Source organism: Artibeus jamaicensis, unplaced genomic scaffold (genome assembly GCF_021234435.1).
Source record: "Artibeus jamaicensis isolate MK-2021 breed Jamaican fruit bat unplaced genomic scaffold, CSHL_Jam_final contig_867, whole genome shotgun sequence".
In the NCBI taxonomy this organism is placed as follows: Eukaryota; Metazoa; Chordata; class Mammalia; order Chiroptera; family Phyllostomidae; genus Artibeus; species Artibeus jamaicensis.
The window spans coordinates 9,600,802-9,617,521 of record NW_026521995.1 but is presented as its reverse complement, the minus strand read 5'-3'; the positions used below and the strand labels follow the sequence as shown (position 1 = coordinate 9,617,521).

General features: G+C 47.3%; 1 protein-coding gene across 11 annotated transcripts in view; it reads left to right on the top strand.

Moving 5' to 3' along the window:
- SVIL (supervillin) overlaps nucleotides 1–16,374 on the top strand; it is a 154,598-nt gene extending 138,224 nt beyond the window's left edge. For all 11 annotated transcript variants that reach the window (XM_053654727.1, XM_053654726.1, XM_037165471.2 and 8 more), the window contains 9 exons: nucleotides 3,066–3,217; nucleotides 5,641–5,746; nucleotides 6,206–6,413; nucleotides 7,920–8,053; nucleotides 9,931–10,086; nucleotides 11,516–11,659; nucleotides 13,168–13,292; nucleotides 15,154–15,309; nucleotides 15,408–16,374. In XM_053654727.1, the coding sequence (XP_053510702.1) occupies nucleotides 3,066–3,217; nucleotides 5,641–5,746; nucleotides 6,206–6,413; nucleotides 7,920–8,053; nucleotides 9,931–10,086; nucleotides 11,516–11,659; nucleotides 13,168–13,292; nucleotides 15,154–15,309; nucleotides 15,408–15,494 (1,268 nt within the window). In that variant the 3' untranslated portion in view covers nucleotides 15,495–16,374. The remainder of the gene's footprint in view (nucleotides 1–3,065; nucleotides 3,218–5,640; nucleotides 5,747–6,205; nucleotides 6,414–7,919; nucleotides 8,054–9,930; nucleotides 10,087–11,515; nucleotides 11,660–13,167; nucleotides 13,293–15,153; nucleotides 15,310–15,407) is intronic.
- The last annotated feature ends 346 nt before the right edge of the window (nucleotides 16,375–16,720 follow it).

The following is a 16,720-nucleotide window of genomic DNA, read 5'->3' as shown; positions in this document are numbered from 1 at the left end:
GTTGGCTGACTGGAGTAATAATCTGTGCTGCTGGTTGGCGGTAAAAACGAGAATAAGGAATTTAGTGGGAAGATACTGCTACTCACCTTTGGGGCTGTGAAACAGAGAACTTAAAGGAACAGCCTTAGAAGACACACATAGTTCGTGTTCTTAAAATGCACAGGGAACCGCATGCTTTATAAATGGAGACCAAGGGGCTCTGCAGTGTGAAATTGAGTCATTTCCTTACCTTAGCTGTCAGTTATAAAGAGGAAGTAACAGCAAATGAATGAATGAATGACATGACATGGAATTTAAATGAATTAGCAGGTAAACCTAAGATTTGAGATCTTCATAGATGATTTACCTGTATGCCCCTAAGAAATAGTGCTTTGAGCCATGAAAATATGTTCTGTATTTCTTCCCAGTAGACAATGTGTTCATCTCACAGCCAGATCCAGCAGTATCCGTATGGGCAAAGTTATAAGTGTGAAGAAGTCCAGCTTCAGGGAATTAAGTTAGAGTGAGGAGCATTCAGATCCCAGACTGCCTTTGGGAGCAGAAAGAATAGACCAGTGGCATCTGCAGTCACGCCGTGGTCCCCATACAAACACTGGCCCCTGGGTGACTGCTAGTCCAGCCCCTCATCCTCACACCCAACAAGGCCTGCGCCTGCAGACAGGCCCGAACCCGGGGCTCAGGATGTGCTGAGACAGGCTCCGCAGAAAGCAGCAGCTGTAGAGGCGGTACCGTCGTCTCTGTGGTTTACACCAGCCCCGCCCCCACATAGGCACACAGGCAGGCCAGCTCCTTGGGGTCCATAATAGAGAGACTGGAAGCCTTGGTGGGCCGGTGTCCTGCCCTAGTGACCACCTCAGAGGCTGCAGGGCATGGCTTGTGCCCCTGAAGGTCAGGAAACTAGCTACGTGAGGTGCCCGATGATGCTGGGTCAGGCCACTCTGCAGCATGATAAAGGTCAAGTTCTTTTAATCGGGCAGTCAGTAAATGGGGTTCTGCGTCAGACCACTGGCCTGTGAGAAGGACTTCATACTTTGGTTCTCCATTACTCCGGATCACAACTGCTGCTAACGGTCTCACTTTGGGAAGTATTCTGATGGCATCGACACTTTAAATTAGGCATTTGATCAGACTATAATAATTATACCCCAGAAGTTCTTACTGATAAAAGCTTAATCTTTACTTGGCTAAAGTTAAAAATAAATGAATGAGTTAAAAATTAAGCTGTATATAGGAATACATTTTTGTATAATGAATAAGATTGCAAGAAAGAAACAGTGAAAACTTTGTGTAACGAAATATTTCAGAGAAATCCAATTCCGTTTTAGATAGTACACTTGAGTCCACTTCAGAACGCCGGGGTGTAAAGCAGCGGGTCCTCAGTGTGACCGTGTATTCACACACTGTGCTTATGTGCCAGCAAAGCCTAACACAAGTGCCAACTGCTATGATCCACCCAAACATAGCTCTTCCCCCAAATCTAAGTAACCTGACTAAATTTCACTTTGCTGAAGATTGCTAATCAAAAGCAAACCTTTGTTCCCATCTAAACCGGCGTAAATTTCAGTTGAGTGGCTTCCAGATGATTTGAGGGCATTTGCCATCCGCTCCCTGGGGGCTGCTGTCTCTCTGTGTCCACACAGAGACACCGGCCTGGCCAGTTCAGGGCGCAGCAGGTGGCGCTGGAGGCTGTACTTTGTCCAAGTGCTTTAAGAATTGTAATCATTTTTGAAAACTGTTATAGAGTCCTTTGCTAATAGGCAAAAAAAACCCAACAAATAAGCAAATAAATATGGCTTCCGACCTCTTAAGAACTCAAATAAGCTTCTTACAGTCAAATCTCAAGACAGCTGTGATTTGGTGGATGGGATGGGAGCTGAGGAAAATTAAAGTAACATGGAACAGAATCCAGTTATTAGCATTACTTTTTAAGGCGCGTGGTGGGTGTTAGAACCACCTGCCTCCTCCCCTTGTGGACCCCACTTACTGGGCCCCTGGCCACTGGAGGCCAGAGCCTGGTCTCCTGACCTCACTCCGGCCTCCACTCGGCCACCTCTGCAGAAAGGCCTCCCTCCCTCAGGCAGTCCCCTGAGCACTCACCCTGCCCCTGCCCATTTTTCGCATGGCTGCCCTGGTCTCCAAAGCATCTTGATTGTCTGTTTATTAGAACAAAAGCAGGGACGTTGCTGTCCCACTCATCCTCGTAGCCCCTGTACCCTAGAGGTTTTGGGCACATAGAAGGTGCTCAATAAATATTTTGAAGACGAATGAACAAGGGGAGTTTGGAGTGAGATCTCTTCCTAAGGTAGCGATTTTGAGGTCTGAAATACTGTCTAAATCGACCACTTGACCAATTAACTCGCCGTGACTGTTCTTCAGTGAGATCGGCCTTCTGTGGGCTGCTAATCGGTCTCGAATGTCTGTGAGGTGCCAGGCAGGGAGAATGACCGCCACTTAATCCTGGCTACAGCCCTGGTGACAGATATTATTTCAATCCCAGATTACTTTATGAAAGTGATACGTCAGCAGTTTATCTCATCCATTTCTGACAGAACTTTGAGGCTTCTAAGTGGGTTTTTTTACTAGAATAGTTTTAACAGACTAAGAATTTTCCTTTGTGCTCAAAGCTGGCCCAGCTGTTGTTTTCAGTATCTTTTCTCCACCAGCTAATCCGTGCCAGAGAGCGATACAATATGGAAAACGCGTCTGCCTCTTCGGGTGCCGTGGGCCTTGCTCTGGCAGCCACTGCTTTCTCTGTCACACTTGGAGTGTCTGCCACCTTCCCCTAGGATGACAGGTGTCGCCCTAGGGTATCAGGAGGGCCCTTCGGATCACTTCTCTCCTGCTTGGAGTTTCGGCATCCGTTAGCTGGAGGAAGGTGGATTTCCTCTTGTCCTGCAGCATGATTTACTTTCCCTCCAGTGAGGAATGACTTCTCCCCTGCCCTGTGGTCCAAAAGCTGCTTCTTTCCTGTTTGTCCTCAGGGAGGCTGAGGAGAGAGTTGTGAACTTGCTCTTCCTTTGTCTTATCTACCACTCATGTGCCCTCGCTGTTGTGTGTGTTTGCAGTGGGGAGCCGCCAGAAGGGCGAGCACACTGTGAGGGTGGCCGGCAAAGAGAGGTGCGTGTACTTCTTCTGGCAAGGCCGGCAGTCCACCGTGAGCGAGAAGGGCACGTCAGCTCTGATGACCGTGGAGCTGGATGAAGAAAGGGGTGCCCAGGTACGTCCTGCAGAGTGCTGCACCGGAAAGGAGACAGGTGTCCTTTCCGGGGGCCCTAGCGTGTGGCCTGGTCCCCAAAGGACCCGACTCTGATGAACAGAGACAGCTCACTCAACACACTTTTAGTCCGGCTCCCTTCTCCCGACTTCAGGCTGCACCTCACTTCCCCCCACACACACCATCGGGCCGGGCAGGCCCACCTGTTGTAACAGGATCGACAAAATGTTGCATCTGCAAATAGCAATTCCACAACGCAAGGACTGAGAGCCGGTGAGTGTTTTTTTAAAGGTTTACACTTAACTGGTCATCAAGGAATTGCGAATAAAACAAAAGGTGCCCTTCCCCACTTTTAAACTGGGTGGGGGTTTGTTTGAAGACTGGGTCCCGGGCTGCCCAGGGCTGCCTGGGAGGAGACCCTTACACGCTGCTGATGGAAGTGTACCTTGAAACAGCCATCCAGAAAAACAGTTTGGGCTCAAGATCCCTAAAATGCTCCTAAACTTTATCAGTTATTCCACTTGCACAAATAGACCCTAAGGAAATATCAGAGATTAATGTAAAAATGCACACTTCCAACATCTGCATTCCTCAGAGCAGGCCCCCGAGTGACTTCTTCCAGAACAGGCCAGATCCCGTCACCCCGTTGCTGTCACCACACTTGGTGGATGACCTCAGCAGCCTCCCTGTGGCCCAGCAGCACCTCACGGGCGGCCGCACATCCCTCCAGCCCCGCCCGTTCTTGCACAGGCCCCCGCCCCCGCCGGCTGCTCCAGGCTTCTTGCTGCTCCTCAGACACACCTGTTCTGCCCGCCCAGGGCCTTTGCACTTCCCTGGATCTGCATGTAACTCTTACCACATGTAATTCAGGTTCATGTTCCAAAGTGTTATTTTTTTAAATATTGTTTTTACACAATGAAGCTTGCTTTTTAAAAAAGATTTTATTTATTTATATTTAGAGAGAGGGGGAGGGAGGAAGAAAGAAAGGAAGAGAAGCATCAGTGTGTGGTTGGCTCTCACATGGCCCCCACTGGGGACCACGTGCCCTGACTGGGAACTGAACCTGTGATCCTTTGGTTCACAGCCCTCTCTCAATCCACTGAGCTACACCAGCCAGGGCCAAAGTGTTATTTTTTTCATAGCACTTCCCACTATTCGAAACGAAAGCTGCATAGTGATTTTGTTTACTTATTTATTATCTGTCCTCATCCACACACATGAAAGAGACCACATCTGTCCTAGTCTTCATCATCCTAATAGCCGCAGAGCCAGCATAATAACGGGCAGGTACTACTACCCAAAACCAAGATTCATGTTCTCAGTGCTCAGGTTATCTGTGCCTCGGCTTCCATCCCTCATTACCAGTAATCCAGAGCTGCCCCTGGGGTGTGTGGGAAACAGGGCACGGCATGCAGGTATTTTTACTCTCTTGGATGAATAGTTGACGGTAGCAGGGAGGGAGAGAACAGAATTTTCCCCAGAAACAGAGCAACACTCACCAGCCTTCCAGGTCCCTAAGGCCCCCCCTTCTCCTCTGCTGTGAACTGTATTTACCAGTGGTTGTTAGTCACCGCGGTGTTTTCATCTATTCCTGACAGCAGGTCCTTTCAGTGCCCCTCTCTTTGTTTGTTCCTTCTGCGTGTGTGTGTGTGTACCCTCCAAATCATCTTCAGAGTTCTGAGCCCTAATCTCTCTAGTTGAAGCATTTCATTTTTTTGTCACACGAACAGATGGAAAATCACTTTAGGCATATAAAACACTGCTGCAAAATGGCACTTAATTATGCAAAATGGGCCTTGAGATTGATAAACTAATTCATGGTGAGAAATGCTTCCTCCCTGACTTCCAGCCTCAACAAATAATTTCCTCTTTAAGGGAAGACATCTTGCCAAAGTGAGAGTGAGCTGACTCACCCCTAACGTCCGTGGTGTGGAGCAGCTCACACCTGATGGAAGAGCCTGCGTCAGCAGCCGCGACCGGGCTCTTGGAAAGGTTACAAAAGAGGCAGTTCTTTCCCCCAGACTCACTGGGCCATTAATCATTCTCCCCGCTCGGAGGTGCAACTTTGTTAAAAATGTGCTTAAATCAATCAAGTTGCATCTGTACCGTGAAATACCATTTAAATATCAAAATCCACATTTTAAAAAAATGTTCAACAACAGACTTCAAGTGAAAAAATCAGGGTAGAAGGCAACACAAAACAACAATCCTATTTTTGTTTGGAAATATGTAGATACCTGAAAGATACTGTGAAAGGAAGGCTATATGCTAGAATTTTGAAGGAGCTCTCTTTAGATAATGGTATCATCACTGGCTTTGGCTTGTGTTCCTTGACACGTTTTCAGGCTTTCTGCACCGGGATTAGAGTCCGTGTGCCTGTGGAACACTGGTGCGGGTTGCTTATGTGAGTGTGTTTGCCTTGGAAGGTCCAGGTGCTCCAGGGCAAGGAGCCGCCCTGCTTCCTGCAGTGCTTCCAGGGCGGGATGGTGGTGCACTCCGGCAGGCGGGAAGAGGAGGAAGAAAATGCGCAAAGTGAGTCACTTTCACTGGTAGAGTTAGATTTTTGTTCCTCTCCTTGGAAGGTATGTTTGTAGGTGTGGGGGTTATTAAGTCTCTCTTCATATGGCTGTGGCTTTACCACCGAAAGCCTTCTAATGTCTGACTCGTGCAGCAGCTTTTGGGGATCTCACAATCTGCCCTCCTGTGGGGTGGGCCGTGGTCCAGCATTGCGTGCTGGAGGCTGGCAGACTCCTTCACCTTAAACGGAATCATCACAGAAACTCTGTCTCTTTTTAGGAGGGAAGAAAACCCAGTGGATCTTCTATCATTAATTATGAGATTTTTATTGGCCAGAACCAAAAACAAAAATTAAAGGACCTTAGCTTTAGAGGTCTTTAAAATATGCTTGTTCTACAACTTAGGCTACTGAGCAGGGATGGGCCTCCCAGTGCAGAACATCTCCTAACCCTGTGCTGCTGGTGCCCCCTGCAGGCGAGTGGAGGCTGTACTGTGTGCGAGGAGAAGTGCCCGTGGAAGGAAATTTGCTGGAAGTGGCCTGCCACTGTAGTAGCTTGAGGTCCAGGACATCCATGGTTGTCCTCAACGTAAATAAAGCCCTCATTTACCTGTGGCACGGATGCAAAGCCCAGGCCCACACGAAGGAGGTTGGAAGGACTGCAGCAAATAAAATCAAAGAACAGTGAGTGTTGCTGGTGTGAGGGCTTCTTCTGGAAGGGCTGCCTGTCAGGGGTGCAGGCTAAGGCCAGAGGGTGCCCAGGGCTCCTAGTCGACGTCCCAGTGTGCATGCAGCAACATCACCAAGGCTGCTTGTTACCGTGGTCAAGGCCTCTGACATTTCATGTAGATCTGACGTGTCTCAGCCAAAACTCCAGCTTGAGGGCTTCTCCCACCTTTTGAGGATTTCCCTGCCTCATAAAAGGCAGAGTGTGCAGGATGAGGGAAAGCACCCCAGCAAGTACTTTAATTTCTTCATAGATGTGACGCAGCCATTGAATCACAAGTCTAACATCCTTTGTAACTTAAACAGCAAATCTCAAATATCTTTTTGAAGTTCAGAGTTTTAATTTTGTCAGAACACTGGAATGTTAAAAAGCATTTAGCTAATGAAGATTTTGATACAATATAAGTCATCCCCCCCTTAGACAAGGACTGTGTTTTCCTGTACTCGGAGGCATCCCCCCACAGTGAGCCCCTGGGGCGATTCTCAGACCCCGCACGGGGGCGAAGGGTTTTGCTCCTGCCTGGCCGGCGCCGACCTGGACCATGCAGGCATAGAAAACACACGGTGCTGCAGCAGGAATTGAGGCCCTTGGGGCTGGGCTGCACGGCCGGGCACCTGCCTGGAGGCCGCAGCCGGGCTCCCTCTAACTAGCAGCCTGAGCAGTGCCAGCAGCCACAGAAATCCCCGTGGCCCTGCCATTCAGGAGGTGCCCAGCGTTTCCTCCTCGAGAACTGGGAGGGCCTAGGTGACATGCGTCTAGTAAAAATGAGGAGTTTCCTGGGGCCACAACGTACCACCAAAGCACAGTCTGGTAAAATCCATTCTCCGGGCATCAGGACAGTGCAGAGTGGGCCTGCTTTCCCCGTGACTGCTCAAAACCCTAACGCCTCAGAGAGAGCAGAGAGGAGGAAGGCGAGCGACCTTCAACATGCAGACAGCTGTGAAGCCTGATCTTTCATCTCCAACACTGTCCTGGGGGCCAGGGAGTGGGGAGGGATGATAAATGGCATCCCTGAGGCATCCTAAGACATTCATGGCCCATCAGATTTTCTACTTGGACCCTTGAGAAAAAACAAAACAACAAAGAACTCATTCATTCAACAGAAACTCTCCAGCGCCTACTTGGTGCCAAGCACACATTTAGGGACTAGGGACTTGCCAGTGAGCAAACCAAAGTCTCTGTCTGCACAAAGGTTATGTTCCAGCAGGAGAGGACCAGGAATAGTCAATGTGTACATTATATATAAAAATGCATATCGTGTTCCTTACGTATTATAAGTAATTGCACATTGCTCTCTAAGGGCAAAGCTAACCCCTTCACCACACAGCATGTTTTTGCTCATTAGCAAGAACTGTTTTAGTGAAAAAGTAGAAGAGAGAGGTTAACTCACCTGTAGGTTTAGCCTTGAATAACTGTGTGCCATCGGCACTTGCAAAGCCTGACAACGACTGGCGTCCATGCAGGTGCCCCCTGGAGGCAGGGCTGCACAGCAGCAGCAAAGTGACCATACACGAGTGCGAGGAAGGCTCCGAGCCCCTGGGATTCTGGGACGCGTTAGGAAGGCGAGACAGGAAAGCCTACGACTGCATGCTCCAAGGTAAGCCCGCACTCTGTGCCGCTGGCCACTCATTTATTCAGCACATATTTATTGAGCACCTACTATGTACAGCACACGATGAATTAAACCTAGGCTAGGTCCTCATGGACCTACAACCCAATAAGGCTAAAAAATATGGGTGGCTAATTATAACACCAAATAAAAATTTTGTGTGTCATGAAAGAGGTATAGGTGAAGGAGGTCGAAAGTTAAAAAGAAAAAAAAAAACATTACTTCCACGAGGACAAATCACACCCAGCTCCACAGAGACAAGGTGTTTACATGGAGCAGTTTACATGGAGCTGGAGGTAGGTATGACTTGAGAGAAGGGAGGAAGAGAAGAAGACTCCGGGAAACCAGGTAAGCAGTGACACACTGTGAACCTGCGGAACAAGGCGCTTTCAGTGCAGCCAGCTTCCCGGGTGCAGGCAAGGCGTGGAGTTGCACTTAGAGAGTATATCGGTTCGTATTTAAATGCACAACATACTCAGTGTATAACGATCGACTTTAATGCAGATTAACATCAGGAGAAAAGCTAACAATTATTAAACAGCTCAGTGTATGATGCAGACACTAAGGACATTAGTGCACCTGAAGGACATTAACCCATTTAATTCTTACAACCCAACTTTGCGACTCCTGCTGATGAGGAACTGAAGCACAGAGAAGTGAATCAATCAACTTTCTCAAGTTGTACAACAATAGAGTGCACACATAACCCCTCTGTTATACAGCCTCTCCATTTTTATAATTTTCATATAGTTCTTTCACATAATCAACATTAATGATGGAGAATGTTTAAAAATATGGAGAAGTTAAAAAAGTCACTTATAACCACGTCTCTCAATGATAACCAGAATTAACATTTCTCTATGTTATATGTACATATATTTTTTAAATCAAATTTGGATAGCATTATACCTATTGTTTTATAACCTGGGTTTTTCCTTTAATTTATTATGGACAACTTCTCAGGTTGTTAATATGTAGACTTTAATGGCCGTAGGGCATTCCATGAATATTCTATAACTTATGACATTTTCTATATAACCTGTCTCTAACATTTGGGGACATGAGGTATTTGCATTTTTTTCTACTATATAATGATACAGCTGTGAATAATTTTAAAAATAATGATCTGCATCTACTCCTAGTTAGGGTAAATTCCTAGATATGGAACTTTGTATTCAACTAATAAAAGTCCTACAGTTCATATCCAAATCACCAAGTGTATCAGCAGAATGTTGGCGCGAGGTTCATCCTTACCAGCAGAACAGGAAGGTGTGAATCTCCCAGCCCGGTCACAAAGTCGCACATCACCTTCTCCACCTTTGCCAGCGCTGCTGGGGGAAGATGCTCTCTAAGGACCATTCTCAATCAGTGGCTTAAAATTAGGAGTACCGTTAAACGCTTTTGATATTTATTTTTATTTGTATAAAAATTGTATTTTAGATACTTGCATTTCTCCTTTGATGAATGTTTTATTTATGCTTTTTTTGCACATTTCTTACTGAGATATTCATCTTTTCAGTATATTCCTTGATACACAAGATATTATTAGCAAGTCTCCTTATTTCCCATTTTTTCACTTACCTTTTTATTTTCTTTGTTGGTCTGGGTTTTGGTTTGCTTGGGATTTTTTTTTTGCAATGTAATTGTTATTTCTATGTTGTCAGTGCCTAAATCTCTTCTCCTTTGATTACTTCTTTTGTAATTTTGATTAAAAAGGACTTCCCTGCCTCCATGTTCAGATAAATGCTACTTATTTTTTATGCTAGTGCTCTGATTATTTCTCGTTTTGTCTGAATTCTCCAATCCCTCTGAAATTTCCTTTGGTGCATATTTTGTTTTCAGCTTTGTTCTCTTTTCTTTCCAAGATCCTGGAAATTTTAACTTCACACCCCGCCTGTTCATCCTCAGCAGTTCCTCTGGGGATTTCTCGGCCACAGAGTTCGTGTACCCTGCCCGGGACCCCTCTGTGGTCAATGCCATGCCCTTCCTGCAGGAAGACCTCTACAGCGCACCACAGCCAGGTACGGCCCCCGAGGGCCGAGGTCGGGCTGGGCGGCGAAAATATTATTGCATTTGATCTTCACACCTATCCCAGAAGAAAAGGGGTGTCAACCTCACATTACAAGAAACTGAGGCCCAGTGACTGAAGTCACCCCAGCCCATCTGTAGGAACAAGCCGAGCACAGCAGTGTCAGGCCTGGTGTGCCTGTTGCTGCCCCATCTTCCCTCGGTCTCTCTGGGTTGTGGTCCACAGTTGTCTGCCCTGGTCCCGCCATCCTATTTTCCTTCCAGACAGAAGAAGGGGGTAGGGGAAAAGGCAATGATGGCCTCATCTCTCCCTTTCATCAGATAAAGCAAAAGTTTTTCTTGAAGCCCCCAGCAGATTTCTGCTGGCATCCCTTTAGCCAGAGCTCTGTCACATAGCCACCCCAGCTGCAGGGGAGTCTGGGACAGCAAGTGGCCAAGGAGTAAGGCACTGGGGATATCTACAGAATTAGGCAAAGGACAGTACCTGCCATACCAAGGCTGCACAGCTGAGCCATGGGCTCACCCGGGTCTTCTCTTCCCAAGGTCGGGTGTGTTTCCCCTCCACCACCATCTGAAGACAGAACCTGTGTGCTCTTGTTCTGGTTGGGCCAGTGACAGTCCCTGGAGACTGGACTCTGTGTACAGACCCTCCCCCCCCACCGGACTCAGTCTAAAGTTGGCTACCCCTCTCCCACAACAAGAGCCTGGAGCCACAGCCAGAACCTCACCTGTCACTGGCAGCCTAGGTCACCACCTTAAAAGTGCAATGGGTACACAGGTCATACTGTGGGGTGTATTAGCAAGTATCTTAAAAAGGGAGGCTGCTACCCACCCTCTTCATCCTATGACTCAGGATGAGTTACTAACCTCCACTGGCTTTTCAAGTGTGTGGTTTTTACAGAATGCTGAAATGTGTGCTAGGACCCAGGGCAAGCCGAGCTAGAGTGAGAGCCCCTTTACCACGTGGAGGGAGAGTAGGCTGGTGGTTTGATGACGAGAAAAGGTGAGGAGCGTGATTTCTAGAGCCCATTCCTCTCTAAAAGAGCCGTGGACTCTATAGCACCGGCGAAGCAGTCGTACATGGGCGTGAATGCCAGGGAGGTGTAGGGCAAGCGTGACGATGCTCCAGTTTTTCATACATTTTAGAGATAATTGCCCTCGCACTCAGCACCCTGAAGACGCCTGTGGTTGAGGAAGGGCCACGGGAAAGGGGAGGAAGGAGGCCCACATCATCAGTGCCCCCTCTCCCTTTCCTAACCGAATGTTCAAAGGACCCTCCCTGTGCCCCTGAATTTAACTGCCAGCGGGACTGTGGCCCTGACAAAGGCAGCCAGGAGGGAGGGCATCTGTTAGATTTGGGGAGACATGACTGGCAGCATCCATGAAAAGACCTGATTGTCTGGTCTGTCCTCGCCTTCACAGCACTTTTCCTGGTTGACAATCACCATGAGGTGTACCTCTGGCAAGGCTGGTGGCCCATCGAGAACAAGATCACAGGTTCCGCCCGCATCCGCTGGGCCTCCGACCGGAAGAGCGCCATGGAGACCGTGCTCCAGTACTGCCGGGGTGAGGCGTCTGCAGGGCTGGGCTGTCAGGCGGGCCCCGAACCCCCGGCACAGTGACGACCGGCGTCCGTGCAGCAGCTGGCGCCAGCGGCCCTCTGGACTCGGTCAGAGACCTGCCCAGGCCTCCCTTCTGCGGTGCCAGCCGGCCTTGGCACGGCCTTGGCACGGCCTGGCGGGAGTGACAAAACCAATTTTCTCTTTAACTTTTGAGGCTTATTAGTTTTCAGATTAGTGTATTGTTAGCTGCCAGCATGAATGAGATATCATTTTTTTCCTATTATGAAGCCATTTAATTTGTTACCCTGGAGGTTGAAGGCTGTCCCTTGAACTGCTGACCCTTGAACAACAAGGTTTGAGCTGCATGAGTCCAGTTATACACAGATTTTTTTCAGTAAATATAGTGTCAGCCTTCCATATCTGCGGGTTTCATATCCAAGGATTCAGCCAGCTGCAGATCAACAAGTATTTTCAGTCTGGGGGCGGGAGTCTGCGGATGTGGAGGACCGACTGTGTGCATTGTTCTACACACTCCATACAGGGGACCTGAGCATCCACGGATGTTGGCATCTGCCAGGGAAGGCAGGGGGTGGGGTGTCCTGGAATCAATACCCTGTGGATACCAATGGATGACTAAGTTTTTTTTGGGGGGGGTCCAAAGTTTGCACAAGTTTTTGACTGCATGGGGTGTTGGTGCCACTAAAACCCCATGTTGTTGACGGTTGCCTGTATTGTAGAACTCCCTGGACTGGTTAAAACCCTCTGCACTCGGGATCAGCCCCCCTGGGCGAGGCTGCGTGCACAGCGTGCACAGCGTCCACACACAGCCTCGCGCCGCCAGGCGTGGAGAGCTCCCCGCAGGCAGGAAAGCCGGCGGCGACCACGCATCATTATTTTTAGCATCATACCGAAAAGGAAAGATCTGTAGTCAGTTCGTGGGTTTTAGTGTGCTGTCCACCTAAAATTTATGGGCTTCTGTGTAAACTGAAGATGCCAGTAATTCACTTCTTATCTGACTTTTAAAGGCTGTATTGATTAGTTTATGGTCACGAGGTGTACAACAGATTCTCTTTTTGAATATCCCTTTAGTAATAAAATAACTTGCTAAACTTCCCACCAAATGTTCAAGCTACAGTGGCTTATAAAATGCCGCATTAGCCGTTTAGTTCTCTTGAAACTGAACCCGCATCGGGGGTATTTCTGCAGGTGAGCACAGAAGGAGGGATGTGCCCCGCCCCCGAGAGGCTTCCGCCCACCCACGGCCCCGGGCACGTTTTGTCCTGTTCCGAGAGAACAGTCAGGTGGATCACATGCAGTTTTATGTGAAGTCGTATGCATAAAGTGAGCACTATATAAACATCACCCGTGCGCTGTTATGAACTACCCATAACTTCCACTGTAAGCATGAGGTCAGGAGATCCAAGCAGAGAGGGCAAGGTTTCGAGGGAAGTCAGAGAAAGACGGGGTCTCCGAGTCTGGGTCTGCCAACACTCACCTTCTGTGTCACCGCAGGAAAAAATATCAAGAAGCCGCCGCCTAAATCTTACCTGATCCACGCGGGCCTGGAGCCCCTGACGTTCACTAACATGTTTCCCAGCTGGGAGCACAGAGAGGACATTGCTGAGATCACAGAAATGGTGAGCGCTCCCCCTTCCTCTGAAGGGGGATCCCTGCCTTCTGGACTCTGGGTGGACATTTCCTGGGGGAATTACATTTTTGGCGTGAGAACATCTTTTCAATTCCGACATGTTATTAAAAAGTCTATGTAGAATGAGCTTAGGAAGAGGAAAAGTCTAAGAAAGGAGAAATCCATTAAAGCATTTTGGTAATTTTCTACACATAGTACTCAGGTCCAAAAACTGAAAAGCAAAGGTGAATTTCATTACTTTGAAAATATTCATAAATAAAAGCTGCTGCCTCCTCACTCTCAAGGCTCACCTGAGGCACAGCAGAGCCCTCGTGTTTCAGACATGGGCCTGTGTTAAAGGAGACAGAGATAACTCCGTGATGAATTAACCTGTGAGAATAACTCAGTGAGTGAATGTCGTGAATCACTCCTGATAAGGTACTGCTCACTAACTCATTAATATTCTTTTATGAGACCACCTGGTGTTACTATGAGGCATTTATCAGAATTACTGTTGCAAAAATATTATGAACTAGAATGTTATCATTTCCAACTGCACAGAAAAGAGGGAAGCTTCCTGCAACTATATAGAATTTCTTAATTTATGGGTTTTTCATGTTGGTAAGAACAGCAGTACCAGGAGTGTTTTTGGTTTGGTAACAGGTCTGTAGGTCTGTTTGTTTTGTTTTTCTCACTGAGTAGGAGACCTGCTTTTAGTGGAGAGCGGGTGGAGAGGGCATGAGTGCATTTTATAGGAAGTCTGAATAAGTCTAAAGAAGACAAGTTCACTGCCGCTTAACAACGGAAGGAGGCTGTTTCCTAGTGCGAGCATCACCGCCAGTCCTACCCCTCTGTGGCCAGGTGGACTTCACGGGCACAGGCCGGGCTCAGGCAGCCTGCCGTCCAACAGCAAGGGGACTCTGTTCTCCATAGATAAATATGTGATCCAGGGGACTACAGAGCTCCAGGGAATGGGAGCACTGTCGCTGCAGTCTAAGTTCAAGGCCGTAAATCATGGCCACTCTTGGTCGGGGGGGCTGGCGATGGGCTGTACGATGTCTTGTGCAGGCCCTCGGGCTTTGGGCCAGTGAACAGTTGGCTTCCCACGTCGACAAGTTGTAATAATAATGAACATTCACTGAGAGATCACTCTGTGCCAGGCACTGCTCCAAGCACTTTACACTGATTTCTCCATCAATATTCATAACAGTCCATTAAGAGTCATCGTGTTATTGTCCCCATTTTACCAGCAAAGGAGCTGAGGCTCACAAACAGGAAGCGGCTCGCTCCAGTTCTCAGGCTCCGGCTGGCTCCGAAACCCACGTCTCGACAGCTAGTCTACACTGCTTATCGCTGCCCTGTTCGCCATTCATTCTCCCACCTGCCCACTAGGAAGGCAGCCAATCTGGGATTCACTTGAACAGAAGAAGGCAATTTACCTGAATACATCCAGAAGCACACAGTGATTTTTTAAGAAAATTCTTGATTCAACCCCAGCATATTTTACATGCATTTTCTCATTGTTTTTAAATATTTTTAAACAAACATCATTATTTGGATGTTTCTGGTGCTTAGACTTCAAATCTAATAGTCTTATGTCATAATTCCCTCATTGGGTAGTCCCTAACCTTTCCTTCTGAGGCAGCCCAGGGGCAGGACTCATTGAACATTTAGGGGTGAGATGGTACCTACAGTCCTGGGGAGAACTGGGGGGCTTTGAGCAATTCCTTTCCACTTTAGAGTCCTGTTTCCCCCCGAGGGAAGGTCCCCAGGCCGGGGTGCAGATAGGACAGGGCTGTGTGTTTGCGGATACACGGCAGTGTGTGTTCGGGTGTGAGACACTGTTCTCTCTGCCCCCTCCTCTTCTCCAGGACACGGAAGTCTCGAATCAGATCATCCTTGTGGAAGACGTGTTAACCAAGCTCTGTAAAACCATTTACCCACTGGCCGACCTCCTCGCCAGGCCACTGCCCGAGGGAGTTGACCCTCTAAAACTCGAGATTTATCTCACTGATGAAGACTTCGAGGTAAGTGTTTCTTCAGGTGGTATAGCAATTAAACCACACGCTGGGCGGGTGTGGAGTCCTCTTACTCAGCCTCTGGGCTTCTCTCCCAACTCTTCCAGTTTGCACTAGACATGACGAGAGAGGAGTACAATGCACTGCCCGCCTGGAAGCAGGTGAACCTGAAGAAAGCGAAGGGTCTGTTCTGAGCGCAGAGATGCTGGCGAAACCTCGGTCGTCACTTTCAATACCATTGGACCAGGAAAATGGATATTTTGGGGACTGGTATTTTTAAAAATATTTTTTAATCAGAGTTTCCAAAACCGGAAGTTATTAGCTCTACTGCTTGTCCTGGAGTTGTGTATTTTGTAAATGTTTTAAGAGAACTCTGCGGGAACTCTTCCCACGATGCAGCAGGTGATGTCCATGCAAGTCCCGCAGGTGCACCTCCGCGGCCCTTCCTCCGCGGCCGTCACAGCAGCACTGCCCTCCTGCTCCAGCTAAGCGTTGCCTATTTTTTTTAAAGCAGTTCTCTTTATAAAGTGTTATTTTGATAGTTTGTGGATTCTAAAATATATATATTTATATAAACACCATATAAATCAAATATGTATTTAACAAAGTGATATGTATTCATTCACTTTTAAGATTTTGGGGGGTGTCAAAATAATATTAGAAGGTAGAGAGAGTCATTTCTGTGGAATCGGCTCTGCCACCATTACGCATCCTCACCGCGTTCAGAAGTGTCTTTTCAGCATGAGGTCTCACTTGTTCTGAGTGCTGGTTCCGGTGCTAAAGGGACAGAACAAGTGCACTTCCCGGCACGGAATCTGTGCAGATTCACCTTTCTACCTTACTGTCTCCCCAAAATGTATAGTGCCTTGTTTTTATGTACAGTTTATATACATAAAAATTTGCCCTGCCTTTTTCAACGATGGTTTGGAACATTATCTATGATTTACTCTGAAACGGTAGAAATAAAGAAACATCTCAACTTCTAATATCTGTTGTAAACATTAAACATGTCATCTTGTGATCTAGGACTCCAAAATAAAAGCTTCGGAATAAACATAGCAATTGATTCGTTCACACTGAATTCCAAGCATGTTCCTTTCTGAAAAATAGTTTTTTGCAAATGTTAACCTAGTACCAATATTTCACCATTAAGTGGTATCTGCTCTTTTCATTTAGTTTAGGGCAGGATTTTATACAAGGTCATAAGACTACATAGACAGATGATAGTCAACCGATAAAATTTGAAATACTATGTTAAAGAAATATTTTTGCAAATCATTCTGTAACAGAATCTCTTTACCCTAAAACTATATCTACATCTACAGTCTGACTGTATCAACATCTCAAAATCAGAATCTCAGTGCCTTTTAAAATATTGAATACGTAAGGTATTCAGAACATTTAAAGTGAGCCAGAAAGC